The 15,626-nt window shown below is 41.1% G+C and overlaps 1 protein-coding gene across 4 annotated transcripts in view; it reads right to left on the reverse strand.

The window, feature by feature from the left end:
* Positions 1–2,010: 2,010 nt before the first annotated feature.
* Positions 2,011–15,626, reverse strand: part of mamdc4 (MAM domain containing 4) — a 95,590-nt gene continuing 81,974 nt past the window's right edge. For 2 of the 4 annotated variants that reach the window (XM_029169785.3, XM_029169788.3), the window contains 6 exons: positions 8,753–8,843; positions 8,435–8,584; positions 8,220–8,345; positions 7,925–8,049; positions 7,718–7,823; positions 2,011–2,392 (listed from right to left, as the gene is read on the reverse strand). In XM_029169785.3, the coding sequence (XP_029025618.1) occupies positions 2,136–2,392; positions 7,718–7,823; positions 7,925–8,049; positions 8,220–8,345; positions 8,435–8,584; positions 8,753–8,843 (855 nt within the window). In that variant the 3' untranslated portion in view covers positions 2,011–2,135. Of the gene's footprint in view, positions 2,393–5,355; positions 7,638–7,717; positions 7,824–7,924; positions 8,050–8,219; positions 8,346–8,434; positions 8,585–8,752; positions 8,844–15,626 lie in introns of those variants that run through there. The other 2 variants (XM_055513128.1, XM_055513129.1) reach the window with 2 other exon arrangements.

Consider the following 15,626-nt stretch of genomic DNA (forward strand, 5'->3'; position numbering starts at 1 on the left):
TTTAAACAATTGAGTAATCCACATTCATTAATCTACACATCCATTTTCTGGAAAGCTAAAGCATTTAAGCAGTGTTACCACCCTTGTGCACAAACATACAATATGGAGGTTTTGTTTAACCTTATTATTAGTGTCGAGCCTAAAAATGATTTCAGGCTCTTTAACTGCCTGTTTTGAACCCGAATGTCACGAATTCAAGAGCACAATTCCTAAATTAAATATTTTACACACTCAAAGTAAACTTTTTAGCTTCTGATGCTGCGCTCGAGACTTCAAAACATGGTTCTTTCATTAGGTGAACAGGCTGTGTACTTTACAACACTGTGTACAACATGTAACATGCGTACAAATGTTATAGTGACTTGCGCGCACACAAACATAAACACCTTGACAGCAGTTTCCTTGTTTCCGGTACTGCATCCAGCCGGATACGAGCTCGTGCGCGATCGTCATATACATGTAGAGCAGGAAGATGAGCATGGCGTTATCCATTCAAGCCGCACGCGCCGCGGATAAAGAAACGGCTGGTGGTTAAAACGGGTCCAGACAAGGATGAATGGCGCCGTGAGGCGGACGTCGCGGAATAACGATGATGACAAGAGGAGGGTTGTCGTGTCCAGTTCGCCCCCTATGCACTCCTAACTTTAGACACGCATGTCGCGTGACACAGGCCGTTTCTGCAGCAGGCGCTCCTCCCATGATAACACACCATACTTTTAAAACGGGTCATTCTTTGTTCCTAAAGGTGATCCAAGCACCGTACAGGAGTAATAAATTAATGAGGAGCACGCAGGTTTATTCATATATTCTCTTGACACTGACATTTCCATTTACAATTCATGTTTGACAGCAGTGTTTTATTCTCAAAAGTTTAATTAAATTATCATGGAAGCTAATATTAAATATCAGCCTACTTTCATAACCTTTCAACCTTTCCCACATTGCCTTTCAACATTAGCTGTAATTGGACCCATAGTGCAAAACTATATCATTCAAACTCCATGCTTTCTAAATTGACGAAATTTGTTTTTAGATTTCATAAAGGTTCCCCATGATACAACTGTTGAACTAGCAACTGTAAACTAACTAGATGCTATTTCCCATGTGCTTCCTAAAAGAAAACTTCACTGATTTCAGTGAGGGTTGACCAAAGCAATGTCGGGTAGTATTTAAGAATGCGGGGACACTCACATTGCTCCATATTTTCTATGCAGAGAAATTATCATTCATTCCTCCGCCAAGACACGGTGGGGGATAGTTTGCCATGTGCCCATAGACTACAACTAGTGCTTCCTGGTTTTCTCTGTACCTGCCCCTTCAGTGGTCTGCCATTTGGCTCTGCCGGACACAGCTCTCTGCTGCGGGCAGCCTCGTCCTCCTCCAAATGGCATAACTCGCCGAATATCCACAAATATTGGACTGTGCTAAAGAACTCACTGTGTTAATTAATAATAAAATAACTAATTAATCTACAGCAGGACATTCGGCCATTGAATATTAGTACAGTACACATATGCGAGGATAAACAATGGCGGACAGAGCACTTGCACTCCAGCACGCTGACTCTGCCCTCCTCTCAGCTGGACTGCTGAAGGGGCAGTTACAGGGAAAACCTGTATCTGTTTGTCTGTGAGCCCACGGCAAACCATCTGCGAAGGTGTCATACCAGAGGAATAAATGATAGAAATTCTATCTGCATAGAAATTATGGAGCAATCTGAGTGTCATTCTTAAATATTAACCAACATTGTTTTGGTCAACCCCCATTGAAAATCTGTGATGTTATACGGTACTTTAAAGGTATAAAACTCTGACCCCTCAGAGTTCCATTAGAGCTAAAGAAAAAGACTAAAAAAGAGAGTCTCAGTCATCACATCTCTAAGTATGTTGGTTACTGTATGCTTGTTTTTTCTGTGAGAGTGTGTGAATAGTTCCTGTAAAGTGACAGGATGACTTTGCTCCCTGCCTCAGGCCACCTCCTGTTCTCTGACACCTTCAGGGACCTGCAGGAACACAAAAACAAAAGTTGAACCCCCAATAACCACAACTTTTTTCTGCCTATAAAGCAATCTAGAGATGCTGTTTATTCTGACTGAAGGTGATTTGTATGTAAAATATACTAATACATTATGTGGATTAGATATAAAATCCACAAGCATTAGCTTCATGGCTCGTTTCTGGTGAAGCTTTAATAATATCAGAATAACTCACTCTTAGATGTGAATCATATGATTCATTAGAAAAAGCAACAACTGAAGAAGCTGATGAACTAGCCATAGCTTCCTCTCTTGTTCGGAGATAGTAAATCAGCAGCACAATCAACGTTCCAGTCAGCAGCAGGATTATGATGACGCACGCAATAACACCTCCTGTGTTGGCCTGTTTTGGTGGGGCTACAATGGAGATGGAAAAGAGAGTATGCCTGAATACAACAGCAACATTATAGTGTACGGGAAATACTAGTGTACTGCTGTTTGTCATGTAATCATTGTAATATACTGCTACATATATATAGCACATATATACACACACATACATAACATCTCAGAAGCGCTCTTATTCCTACAAGCTCTTATTCCTCAAGCTCCCAGGCCTATGGTAGAGGCCTGGGAGCTTGAGAGTTCTGCTGGAGCCAGTCTCCCAGTTGGGGAGTTACAGCCCCTAATTTCAATTCAATTTTATTTATATAGCGCCAAATCACAACAAAGTTATTTCAAGGCACTTTACAAAGTAAGGTTTAAAACCTCACACAACTAAACCCAACAAATCCCACATACAGCAAGCATTTAATTTGACAGCAACAGTGGAGAGGAAAAACTCCCTCTCTAACAAGGAAGAAACCTCCAGCAGAACCAGACTGGATGTGGGCGGCCATCTGCCTCGACCGGTTGGGGTGAGAGGATAGAGAGATAGAAAAGCACAGCAACAGCAACAAGCAACAACAAGCAACAACAGAGCACAGGCAGGATGGTAGGACCAGGGACTGGATGCAGGCAGGATGGTTGGATCCGCAGCTGCCCATCACAGACACCAAACTTTGAGTCCAATGATACCTGTGGGTGAGGACAGAGAGGGAGAAAGAGTGGGGGTGGGGGTGGGGGGGTGGGGGGGAGAGGAGAGAAGCACAACTACTGGACAGAAAGAGACAAGGTTAGTTAAACATGGGACAATGATGGGAGGTTATGGGACAGAGGAGGTAGAAGGAAACAGAGGAGCTCAGTGTATAAATTAAGTCCCCCAGCAGTCTATGTCTATTGCAGCTTAACTAAGAGATGGTTCCTGTGACTAACAATAATTGCCAGTGACCTGAACCATCTCTAACTATAAGCTTTATCAAAAAGGAAGGTTTTAAGCCTAATCTTAAAGGTGGAGAGTGTGTCAGCTTCTCGAACCTGAAGAGGGAGCTGGTTCCAGAGGAGAGGAGCTTGGTAGCTAAAAGCTCTGCCCCCTGTTCTACATTTAAACACTCTAGGAACCGCAAGTAGCCCAGCGCTCTGAGAACGAAGTGTTCTGCTGGGAGCATAAGGAACTATAAGGTCTTTAAGATAAGAAGGAGCTTTATCATTGAGTACTTTGTATGTGAGTAGGAGAATTTTAAATTCTATCCTACATTTTACAGGCAGCCAGTGCAGAGAAGCTAATGTAGGAGAAATGTGATCTCTCTTTCTAAGTCCTGTCAGAACTCTGGCTGCTGCATTTTGAATGAGCTGTAGGCTTTTTAAGGAGCTGTTAGGACATCCTATGAGTAAGGAGTTACAGTAGTCCAGCCTAGAGGTAACAAATGCATGGATCAGTTTCTCTGCATCGCTCTGAGAGAGGATGCTTCTGATTTTAACTATATTTCTAAGGTGGAAGTAGGCGGTTCTGGAGATTTGTTTAATGTATGATGTAAAAGAGAGATCCTGGTCAAACATGACACCAAGGTTCCTCACAGTAGAATCTGAAGCTAATGTTATGCCATCCAGGGTGGCTATCTGACTCAATAGTGTCTCTCTCAGACTTTTAGGCCCAACAATAAGAATCTCGGTTTTATCTGAGGTGTTCCTGTACATTCTGCTGGCCACATGGTTATGGTGTTCCATGTATGCCCTGCCTACTAGCATCTAGCATCCCGCTGTTATGTGCTGGATTGCTTTAGGGGCATGTCCGCACAGCATGCACTTGGGGTCCTCCGTGGCATTGTAGATCTCAGACTCATCCTGTGCTGTTAGGATTGGTGCCTCTGTGCTGTCTTTAAGTCCATCTTTGTCCAGCCGCTGGTGGGATTTATTGATATCAGCCACTTCTTCTGTCTGCTCTTGGTACATAGTGTGCAGGGGGTTGTCCTTCCATGAGGGTTCCTCCTCTTCCTTCCCTTACTGCTCTGGTTTCTGCTGTCTGAGGTATTTACTAAGCACTTCATCAGTTGGGCCATCTTTCTGATGCATTCATGGAGCTAAGTTGTTTCATCCTGGCTTTGATACTCACTAATCCTTAGCCTCCTTCCTTCTGCTTAGCGAACAACCTCTATGCTGGATTAGGGGTGGAACCCTCCATGCATTGTAAGCAGCTTCTTTGTCTTCATGTTAGTGGCTTCCATCTCTTCTTTTAGTCATCTTATTAAGCCAGTCACATTGTCAGAATTGTTAGGAATTCATTTGCAAATCATGGTGGACAATAAGAATTTGGTAAATACCAAAGGTTCATTTTAATGCTTTGTCTCATGGACAAGAGAGGAGAACAGGAAAATATTGGAAGGTTACTACACACAATAACCCCAGTGAGTGGGGTTACATGAAGAGAATGTGGGAACTATGTATACTTTGAAACCCAACATCTAAACTAACGTCGAAACAACTAGTAGCACACTGCTTCAATATCCACAAGAAACACCTGATGTCACAACTAGAGATTGATGAGGTACAACACAAATGCTATGGCAAGGAAGAGCCAGGACAACAATTCAGAGGGGGAGATATCATTATCCTCCTCCAATCTCTCCCTGGAGATTGGGTTCCACACCCCAATAATAACAGAGCTTAGCACAAGAGCAGCTGACCTAAGAATGATTATGGCAAAGATGTCAGGCCCCTGGGCTGGCTCTGCCAGCCATTCTGTTTTTACCCTGGACCACACCCTCTCCCTCACCATGCCACGCCTCTGCTTTGGACCATGCCCACTTCCTCTCTTTCCCTCTGTAGACTCTTGGCAATCAGTCCAACTCACGACACCTGTGCTTCCCCTCTGCCTCTCTTTAAAGACTCCTGCAGCACAGCACTCTGTGCTGGGTCAGTGTCTTACTACCACATTGCACCATGCTGGTCAGGTCAGGTCAGGTCAGGTCAGGTCAGGTCAGGTCAGGTCAGGTCAGGTCAGGTCAGGTCAGGTCAGGTCAGGTCAGGTCAGGTCAGGTCAGGTCAGGTCAGGTCAGGTCAGGTCAGGTCAGGTCGATTGCCATGTGCTCATTCTGTTCATGCCAAGCTTTATTTCCTTGTTCATGCCATGCCATGCTTTAGTTTTTTTTTGTTCATGACATGCCTTAGTTTTGTTGTTGAGCCATGCCATTCCATGTATTAGTTTCGTTTTCCTGCCATGTATTAGTGTCATGTCATAATGCAAGTCCAATTTATTTTTCAGATGTCCACTCTCTCAATGTCCATTGCCTTGATGTGCATCGATGGGATGACAGCAGGCTGTTGCCTTGATGTGCATCGATGGGATGACAGCAGGCTGCCGTCTGCGGAAATCCACCACCATCTCCTTTGTTTTCCCTGCGTTGATCAGGAGGTGGTTATGCTGGCACCAGTCCAAAAAGTTCTGAGTGAGTCCTCTGTACTCTGCATCGTCATTATCAGTGCTAAGTCCAACAATTGCAGAGTCATCAGCAAGCTTCTGCAGAATACAGCTGTCTGTGTTGTGTCTGAAGTCTGACGTAAAGAGGGTGAAAAGAAAGGGGGCCAGTACAGTCCCCTGTGGGGCCCTCACACTGCAGGTCAGAGTGTCAGACACACAGTCCCTGGCTCTTACAAACTGAGGAATGTTTGTGAGGTAGTCCGTAATCCACTTTGTCAGATGGAGGTCCAGACCAGCCTCCTCCAGTTTGTGTTGCAGAAGCACCGGCTGGAAGGTGTTGAAAGAACTGGAGAAATCAAAAAACATGATCCTCACAGTGCTACCGGCACCGGCTTCTCCAGGTGAGAGAGAGCTCAATGTAGGAAGAAGATGACAGCGTCGTCTACTCCTATACCGTGTCGGTAGGCGAACTGCAGCGGGTCCAGGGACAGGGGTTGAAGGAGTCTCTCAGGGTGGTGTGAAGTGATGGGATATTGTTGTGATGAGTTGCCGGTCTGCAGGGCCGATTGGAGCCAGGCTTTGTGTAAAGGTGTGAAGGTGTGTGGGGGAAGTAATTCAATGGTGACAAAAGGTTTTGAGGCAGCTGCCTGGGGGTTCAGTGGGTGCTTGGTCAAACCTATGATGTTGACCCAACTCAGGACCCCCTCAGCCTGTGGGTGTGGAGCTTTAAAGCCAGATAGTTTTCGGGCTTCTCCATACCTCACTGACGTTGTTCTGATGTAGCTGCTCCTCCAGCTTCCTCCTGTAGCTGTCTTTCCCCTCACGGATTTTCCTCCTCAGCTCCTTCTGCTTCTCACTGTCCCCTGATTTAAATGCTCTCTTGTTCTCCTTTAACAGAGCTTTAATATCAGGGGTGACCTACGGCTTGTTGTTGGCGAAACACCTTACCAGCCTGGAGGGAACTGAGTTTTCACAGCAAAGTTGATGTAATCCGTTACACAGTATGTGATTGCATTGTGGGTCGCAGAGCTCTGTCTAAACGGTGCCCAGGGGTGGGAGGGAGGATGCACTGTAGGACACTTCAGTATTGGTCTAGAACAAGTCCAGTGTTTTATTGTCTAGGATGTATGTAGGCAGAGCAGCTGAAAGAGGTGCGTGGTTAAAGTCCCCAGAGATCAGGAAGAGGGCCTGTGGGTGCTGTGTTTGCAGCATGCTGGTGACTGAGAGCAGGGTCTCAGAAGCTGTGTCAGCATTAACGGAGGATGGGACGTACACCACAATCATTATTACATGTGTGAACCCCTGTGGCAGGTAGAATGGCCTTTTGAGCGCCTTGTGAGTGCCGCAAGCTGATCCATTTTGTTCGGGAGAGATCTCACGTTGCCCATGATGAAGGAAGGGACAGCGGGTCTGAAGCGCTTGTTCTTTTCCCGACGTAGTTTTCCAGTGCAGCGTCCACGGTGGGTCTTTACTAGCGGCACAGCAGGGATATGGTGTTTGTCCCTCAGTCCCACTGCGGCTCCGCGCAGCGCGATAAGCTGCTCTGCTGTGTAAACAATGCGTGCTCTCGCCCTGACACACATTGTATGAATGGTTAATGAAGGGCCAAACAGTCCTGATCCTGAAAGACCCCCAAAAGGGAGCAGTCCCATCCAACTAGCGCAATATTCTGCCTCTGCACAACATGAAAGCTCCTGTCAGGCATCATAACAGCCAAGCTAGGAGAGTGGCTCCAGCAGATCCCAGAAACAACATCTGAGATCTCGGTCCAGAACAGTGCAGTCATACGAACATCCAAGATACTGCGCAGCAACCTCAAGCTCCCAGGCCTCTGGTATAGGATCCGAGCCTGTAGAAGTAAGACCTCTCCAAAGAAAAAAAGGGCGAGTGTGGAAATGATATTTAAAGTTTTTTTTTCAGAGAAAAGAAGTACTTTACTCTCTTACTTGTTACTGGATCTGTGACTTCGTCTGCACAGTTGACTCCGATGGTGTATTCAATGTCATCCAGAGCTATAAAACCTGAAGAACCTTTGATGCCCTCAAAAACAATCTGTAAAAAAGAAAACATTGTACCTTGATGTGGATACTTTAAAGAATACTCTGGGAATGTCTTGCACACAGAACTAACATAGCAACACATGGGAACTTGACCTGGTATTCCTCAGTAGATGTGATATTCACATCAAAGTGTCTCCAGAGCATATCTAGATGTTTCACCACCAGCAGTTCATTGAGATGACCTACAGAGAACTTCCACACCTTCAACTGGCTGTCTGCTGCTCAAAGCGGAAAAAAAACATATTGAAAGAGAACAATATGGGAGACACCTATTGTAGACCAAATATAACAGACTCATTAAGATGTGGAAAAATATGCTTAAAGAACATCAACTGCCAACTACATATAGAGGCAAACACAGATGTTCGTTTAAAACATTGATCTTTACATGAGGATGGTTTGTAGGCCCAGAATCTCAAACAGGTGCCCTTCGTAGGGGGCAGGTGAGGGCCCAAAAGCTGAGCGTTTTGATTGGCTGCTGTTCGATTACTGCTGGGTAAGAATAGAAAGTGCCCTGGCAGAAACAGAAAGCAAAGGACTATTACATATGCAAATACATTTTTAATACAGAATAGGACATAAAAGTTAGCCTCTCTGGTTTACCTCTCTCTGTACCCAGAGTGTGGTCTTCAAGCGGGATGGGATAGTGTTTTTCTGACTCTGCACTGGTCAGTTCCCAGTCCAGTTTGTCCTTTTGGCTGTTTTGAGTGTTGCTCCAGCTGCACATCCCTCTCTCCAGGCTGCACTTAGAACCTGAGATGATAGAATTTTTGATATATTACAAGAAAATACATCTGTGGCTGGTGAAGCTTTTTGGTTATTAATCTTTGCATAAAGTCTATTTATTTTGCGTTGTGAAGCATTTGAGAATTATTATGATTAGTGATTCTCTACAAATAGAAATTTATAGCTGATACAGACCTTGAGTTTCACATGGGTGAGCCAAAAGGAGAATGTCATCAACTGCAATATATGAGTCTATGCCTCCAGCACCAACCACCTCAAACTCCAACTGCAGAGCAAAATCAATCACAGCAATATTTTGATTTAAATAACGACAATAAAACCTCACATACTGTACATAGCTTTTATACTGTAAAATAATGTTACTCTATGTTTAAAAATACATATTCATACCTAATAACTTCACTGATCAATTTTAATCAAATCAAATGTGTTAAAAAAACAGGAGTTACATGTAAACGCAGGGTAAAACGCAATGTTCCTCTTCTCATCAGCTTTTCCCAACTGATTAAATGAAGTATATACAATGCACAGTTGCTGTTAAAAGCTCCCCCTTGGCGGATGGCACAAATATAAAAGACATGTTTTCCCACAGGGATCAATAAAATGTCTGTCTGTCTATCTGTAACTAGGACCTATTAATATTTATTTTAATGAAAATTAAATGAAAATTACACTTAAAGTATAAATTATATTTGTGCCTTGCTGCAGCACCGTCTGGTCGCTCTGTCTTACCGTCTTACCTTTTCTGTATTTTTCCGTACTTTTTACCTACTGCATGCGATTTTCCTTAATTAGTCTTAGTTTATTTAGTTTAAATTCTTGACTCTGCCAGAAATATCAAGCTTACCCAAAGAAATAAAGAGGAATTTGAGGGGATGTGGAGGAGGCAAAAAAGTTTGTGGAGGGAACAAGGACCAAAGGCGCTGCGCAAAAAGAAGGTGAGATTGAAGATTCAAGCCGCATATCCCTTCACTGATTATAGGCAACGTGAGGTCACTGGATAATAAAATGGACGAACTGACAGCTATAGTGAGTGAGGAGAAAATCTTTGCTGAGTTCAGTTTAATGTGTTTCATGGAGAACTGGCTGCATAATGGTATCCCAGACTCCAGCATTAACATTGGTGGGTTCATCACCGTCCGCATTGACAGAGACCGAGTTGGGACGAGGAAGAAGCAAGGGGGGCTGTTTTTATTAACAATGAGTGTAGCAATCCACGTCTGGACTGAGGTAACCTAACCTACATGTGAACTTAGATCCCTCATTGAAGAGCCTCTATGTCCTTTCCATTACCCAGAGATAAGGAACCTTGAATCTTGAAACTGGCTTCTATCACAACAGGCACCAACAATTCAACTCACATGTCTATATCAAAGAACCATGAGCCCACTTTGTTGATCTACCTGTAAATCTCACAGGCTTCCACTTCTGCTTATCATGCCAAAAGGACAGCCTGTCACATTTATCAACGCAAAGCTGTCTCTCCTGGAACTGGGACCACCAGTCATAAAATGTGGATTGTGCTCGTTAAGAGAACAAGAGACTTAATTTGGACACAAGTTCTGGTTCAGATGCACCAGAACTTTCAACTGCCATGAAATTGATGCCATTGTATTTTGTGAATAAAATGCTATTATTTGATATTAGATTGGTTTCTGTGTGATGTTAAATGCCTGATCTAAAGATTTGCCAGGAAATTCCTAAAGAGCAACAAAGGGACTTCAACTTATCATCAAGCTTTACTTTGTGTGAATGTATAAAATTGAAATAAAGATATTCACCTTCTTCATTTCTTTTAATCTGTGCACTATACATATATTATGTCCAACAGCTAAATTATGTATACGCATTATTGTGTTGCATTTTAAGTGTTACAATAGTTTAACTAGGAAAAGTAATTTCTCGAGAAATTACGTGGGAGAGCTGATCTGCTGCCGCATCGACAAAGGCTGATTAGGCTGCTGACATCACAAAGTTGACTACGTCCAAAAGACTATGGCAAAACGATGAAAACGATGAAACGTTGAAAAAGATTAAAACAATGACAAAAGATGGTGATTAAAAAGATGATGAATAAAAAAATGACCAAGGTCATACTAAGACAAGATTAAAAATGTGACAAAGATTAAAAAGTTGACCAAGGTGCATTGTTGACAATCATAATTAAGCTGACTAGCTTTTTGATTTGAAGAAAGTAGTCATATATATATGTCAGAAACAAAAATCTTGCCATTTAAGGTAATAAATTACATTGGTGCTTTTATTTTGAAAGGATTAAGAGGCTGTGTGTGTGATTGCAAAACTATAAAAGACTCATTAGATAGTCATAATTTATCATTCAATAACAGGAATAGACCTAAAAGATTTAGATTAAGCCCTTTCAGAATAAAAGCACCCTAATAAGTGTGAGTGGTTATTGACTGAACTCTAAAACAGTCTCATTAACGATTGGTAAGTATTCAGAACCAGAAATTTTCTAATCAATCTTGCCATTAAATTTAATAAAATGTAAATGGTGCTTTTATTTTGAAAGTATTTAGAGGAAATGTGTGGGGGTAATAGCGCAACTGTCATTTAGTCTTTAAATAATCATAATTACCCATTCAAAGGCAAAAACAGTGCAGTTAAAGCTAATAAATTGCATTGGTGCTTTTGTTTTGAAAGGACGTAGAGGAAGCATGTGTGGGTATTACTAAACTGTTAATCTATCTTTAAATAATCATAAATACCCATATAAAAGCAGAAATATTGCTATTAAAGTGAATTACTTGGCTTGGTGCTTTTATTTTGAAAGGATTTAGAGCAAGTGTGTGCTTAATTATTACACGATCCAATAGTGTAGTTGACTAATCAGTAAAAAGCATGGAACTGCTGTGTACACTGAGCATCAGCAGTTTGACCTGTCATTTAGTCTTTTAATGCGCCGTCGCCATGGAGACGAAAGGCTGGAAAATCAGGCTCAGTCTGCTCTGTGAAAGCAGACTTTCACCCTTGATAAATAGGCTTTTTCCAGCAAAACCATAACAGTTATTACAAAAATATTTTTGTAATAATTTGAAAATTGTAGCCACAGTCCCAGTATCAAATATGTCTCCTCCTTTTTTTTTCTCCAGACGTCTGCCGAAAATTATCATTAGAGTCTATGGGAGAATTTCAGGATCTCTCTGCACTTTGAGGTCGATAGCGACTAAAGTATAGGTCTGAGGGTATAGCCAGACACATCATTTGAAAGAAGACAAGTATGACTACAATTTAGTGAAATAATTACGTTCATAGAGTAGAAATTGTGGCTGTGGTGACGAGTTAAAGACAGTTCTGTCTTTAAAAAGCGCATACCCTCTCACTCTAGCTGTGACATCACGCACTCTAACTGACGCAACACACACTAATGGAAAAGCTGAAAATTTAACAAAAAACACACAATATTTAAACGCTCACAAGTTGAAAAGTATGGAAGATACGAGGACGCTGCTTTACACAGATAAAGTTAAAACATGATAGACGCTTTTGACGTTGAAATGACGTTTCTTCGCCAAAGTATGACGATGACAGAAGCTGACGAAAAGAGGCAAGTTGACAAAAAGTTGAACAATAATTCCCATAGACGACCATTATAAAAAAACGATAAAAAACGTTGAATCTAACTGACCCAATACACACTAATGGAAAAGCTGAAAATTTAACAAAAACCACCCAATGTTTAAACGCTTAAAAGTTGAAAAGTACAGAAGATACGAGGATGCTGATTTACACAGAGAACGTTGAGAGATGATTGACGCTTTTGAAGTTGAAATGACGTTTCTACGCCAAAGTATGACGATGACAGACGCTGACGAAAAGAGGCAAGTTGACAAAAAGTTGAACGATGATTCCGATAGACGACCATTATAAAAAAACGACGAAAAACGTTGAATAACGTTAAAAGTTGATAAGCTGAAAACGTGAAAAGTAATAGCCCCCATCTCCTAAAGACGACACACGTTTAGAAAGTTGAACGGCGATTCTACGACAAGCGTTGAGACGATGAAAGCGACTGAAAAACGGGGCAAAATAATAAGAAGAAGAAAAATAAAGAGCGAAGATATCAATAGTGTGAGAGCTGTTCAGCTCTCCCACTAATAATAACTAGAAAAAGTAATTTCTCGAGAAATTACGTGGGAGAGCTGATCTGCTGCCGCAACGATGACAAACGCTGATTAAGCTGCTGACGTCAAAAAGTTGACTACGGCAAAACGATGAAAACGAGAAAACGTTGACAAAGATTAAAACGATGACAAAAGATGGCGATTAAAAAGATGATGCTTAAAAAGATGACCAAGGTCATACTATGGCAATATTAAAGAAATGACAATGATTCAAAAGTTGACCACGGTTAAAAGATGTCAAAGATTAAAAAGTTGACCAAGGGGCATTGTTGACAATCATAAATAAGCTAACTATCTTTTTGATTTGAAGAAAGTATTTGTAAATAATTACCTAACTGTGTAATATTTTAATAACTAGTAGAAATTTACCAGTCAGAAACAAAAATCTTGCCATTTAAGGTAATAAATTACATTGGTGCTTTTATTTTGAAAGGATTTAGAGGTTGTGTGTGGATGATTACTAAACTATAAAATAGTCATTAGATAGTCATAATTTATCATTCAATAGCAAGAATAGCCCTATTAAAGCAAAAGATTTAGATTTAGCCCTTTCAGAATAAAAGCACCCTAATAAGTTTGAGTGGCTATTTACTGAACTCTAAAGTAGTCCCATTAACGATTGGTAAGTATTCAGAACCACAATTTTTTTTAATCAATCTTGCCATTAAAAGTAATAAATTGTAATTGGTGCTTTTATTTTGAAAGGATTTAGAGGAAATGTGTGGGGGTAATAGCGTAACTGTCAATTAGTCTTTAAATAATCATAATTACCCATTCAAAGGCAAAAACAGTGCAGTTAAAGCTAATAATTGGCATTGGTGCTTTTATTTTGAAAGGATGTAGAGGAAGCCCGTGTGGGTAATTACTAAACTGTTAATCTATCTTTAAATAGTCATAATTACACATCTAAAAGCAGAAATATTGCTATTAAAGCTAATTATTTGGCTTGGTGCTTTTATTCTGAAAGGATTAAGAGGAAGTGTGTGCTTAATTACTTAATTACTACACAATCCAATATTGAACTGGAACTGCTCTGTACACAGAGCATCAGCAGTTTTGACCTGTCAGTCAAATCTGCAGCTGCGCCGTCGCCATGGAGACAAAAGGCGGGAAAATCAGGCTCACTCTGCTCTGTGAAAGCAGAGTTTCACCCTGTATAAACAGGCTTGTTTCAGCTAAACCATGATATTCTACGACAAAGCGTTGAGACGATGAAAGCGACCGAAAAACGGGGCGAAATAAGAAGAAAAATAAAGAGCGAAGATATCAATAGTGTGAGAGCTGTTCAGCTCTCCCACTAATTACTACACAATCCAATAGTGTAGTTGAGTAATCAGTAACAAGCATGGAACTGCTGTCTACACTGAGCATCAGGAGTTTGACCTGTCAGTGAAATCTGCAGCTGCGCCGTCGCCATAGAGACGAAAGGCGGGAAAATCAGGCTCACTCTGCTCTGTGAAAGCAGAGTTTTACCCTGTATAAACAGGCTTGTTTCAGCTAAACCATGATAGTTATCACAAAAATTATTTCATTTTACGAGTCCCAAGGCTTCAATGAGCAAATGGTGTGAATTTTATGTTTAAGGACAAAAGCTTGTAGCCACAGTGGCAATTTCAAAATACGTCTCCTCTGTTTTTCTCCCCAGACGTCTGCCAAAAATTATCATTAGAGTCAATGGGAGAATTTCAGGATCTCTCTGCACTTTGAGGTTGATAGCGACTAAAGTATAGGTCTGAGGGTATATCCAGACACATCATTAGAAAGAAGACAATTATGACTACGATTTAGTGAAGTAATTACGTTGATAGAGTAAAAATTGTGGCTGTATTGACAAGTTAGAGACAGAAGTTCTGTCTTAAAAAAGCGCACCTTCTCACTGTAGCTGTGACATCACGCACTCTAGCAGACGCAATACACACTAATGGAAAAGCTGAAAATGTAACAAAAACCACACCATATTTAAACGCTCACAAGTCGAAAACTATAAAAGATACGAGGACGCTGATTTACACGGAGAACGTTGAAGAAGTTCTATCTTAAAAAAACGTCCCCTCGCACTCTGGCTGTGACATCACGCACTCTAAATAACGCAATACACACTAATGGAAAAGATGAAAATTGACCAAAAACCACCCAATATTTAAACTGCTATAAATCAGAAAGTATTAAAGATATTTAAACGATTTCTGGAAGATTAATAGTTGAAGATTATTTTGTAGTTTAAATGGTGTCTGTAGCTTAAAGTATGCGGAAGTAGTTAAAGCTGAAAGTAGACAAAGCTGAAGAGAATTTGAAAAGTTGTTCCCATTCATTTCAATGGGAAAAAAAGTTAAAGAAAGCTTAATAACTTGAAAAATATTAAACATATGAATGAGAAAAGTAATAGCACACTTCTCCTTAAAAAGCTGAACATTTTGATATTGGAATCGTTTCTGTAGCTGAAAGTATGCGGGACTAGTTAGATGCAGAAAAACGGGGGGAAGAAAAATAATAATAAAGCTTAGAAAAACAATACAGTGAATGCTTTGCAGCATTCACTGTGATAAAGACCGAAGATCTCAATAGTGTGAGAGCTGTTCAGCTCTCCCACTAATAAAGAGCGAAGATCTCAATAGTGTGAGAGCTGTTCAGCTCTCCCACTAATAAAGAGCGAAGATATCAATAGTGTGAGAGCTGTTCAGCTCTCCCACTAATAATAATAAAGAGCGAAGATATCAATAGTGTGAGAGCTGTTCAGCTCTCCCACTAATAAAGAGCGAAGATATCAATAGTGTGAGAGCTGTTCAGCTCTCCCACTAATAAAGAGCGAAGATCTCAATAGTGTGAGAGCTGTTCAGCTCTCCCACTAATAATAATAAAGATTACAACAACATACCTAACTATGTAATAGTTGCTTCCAGCAT

This window comes from Betta splendens, chromosome 12 (genome assembly GCF_900634795.4).
Source record: "Betta splendens chromosome 12, fBetSpl5.4, whole genome shotgun sequence".
Lineage (NCBI taxonomy): Eukaryota > Metazoa > Chordata > Actinopteri > Anabantiformes > Osphronemidae > Betta > Betta splendens.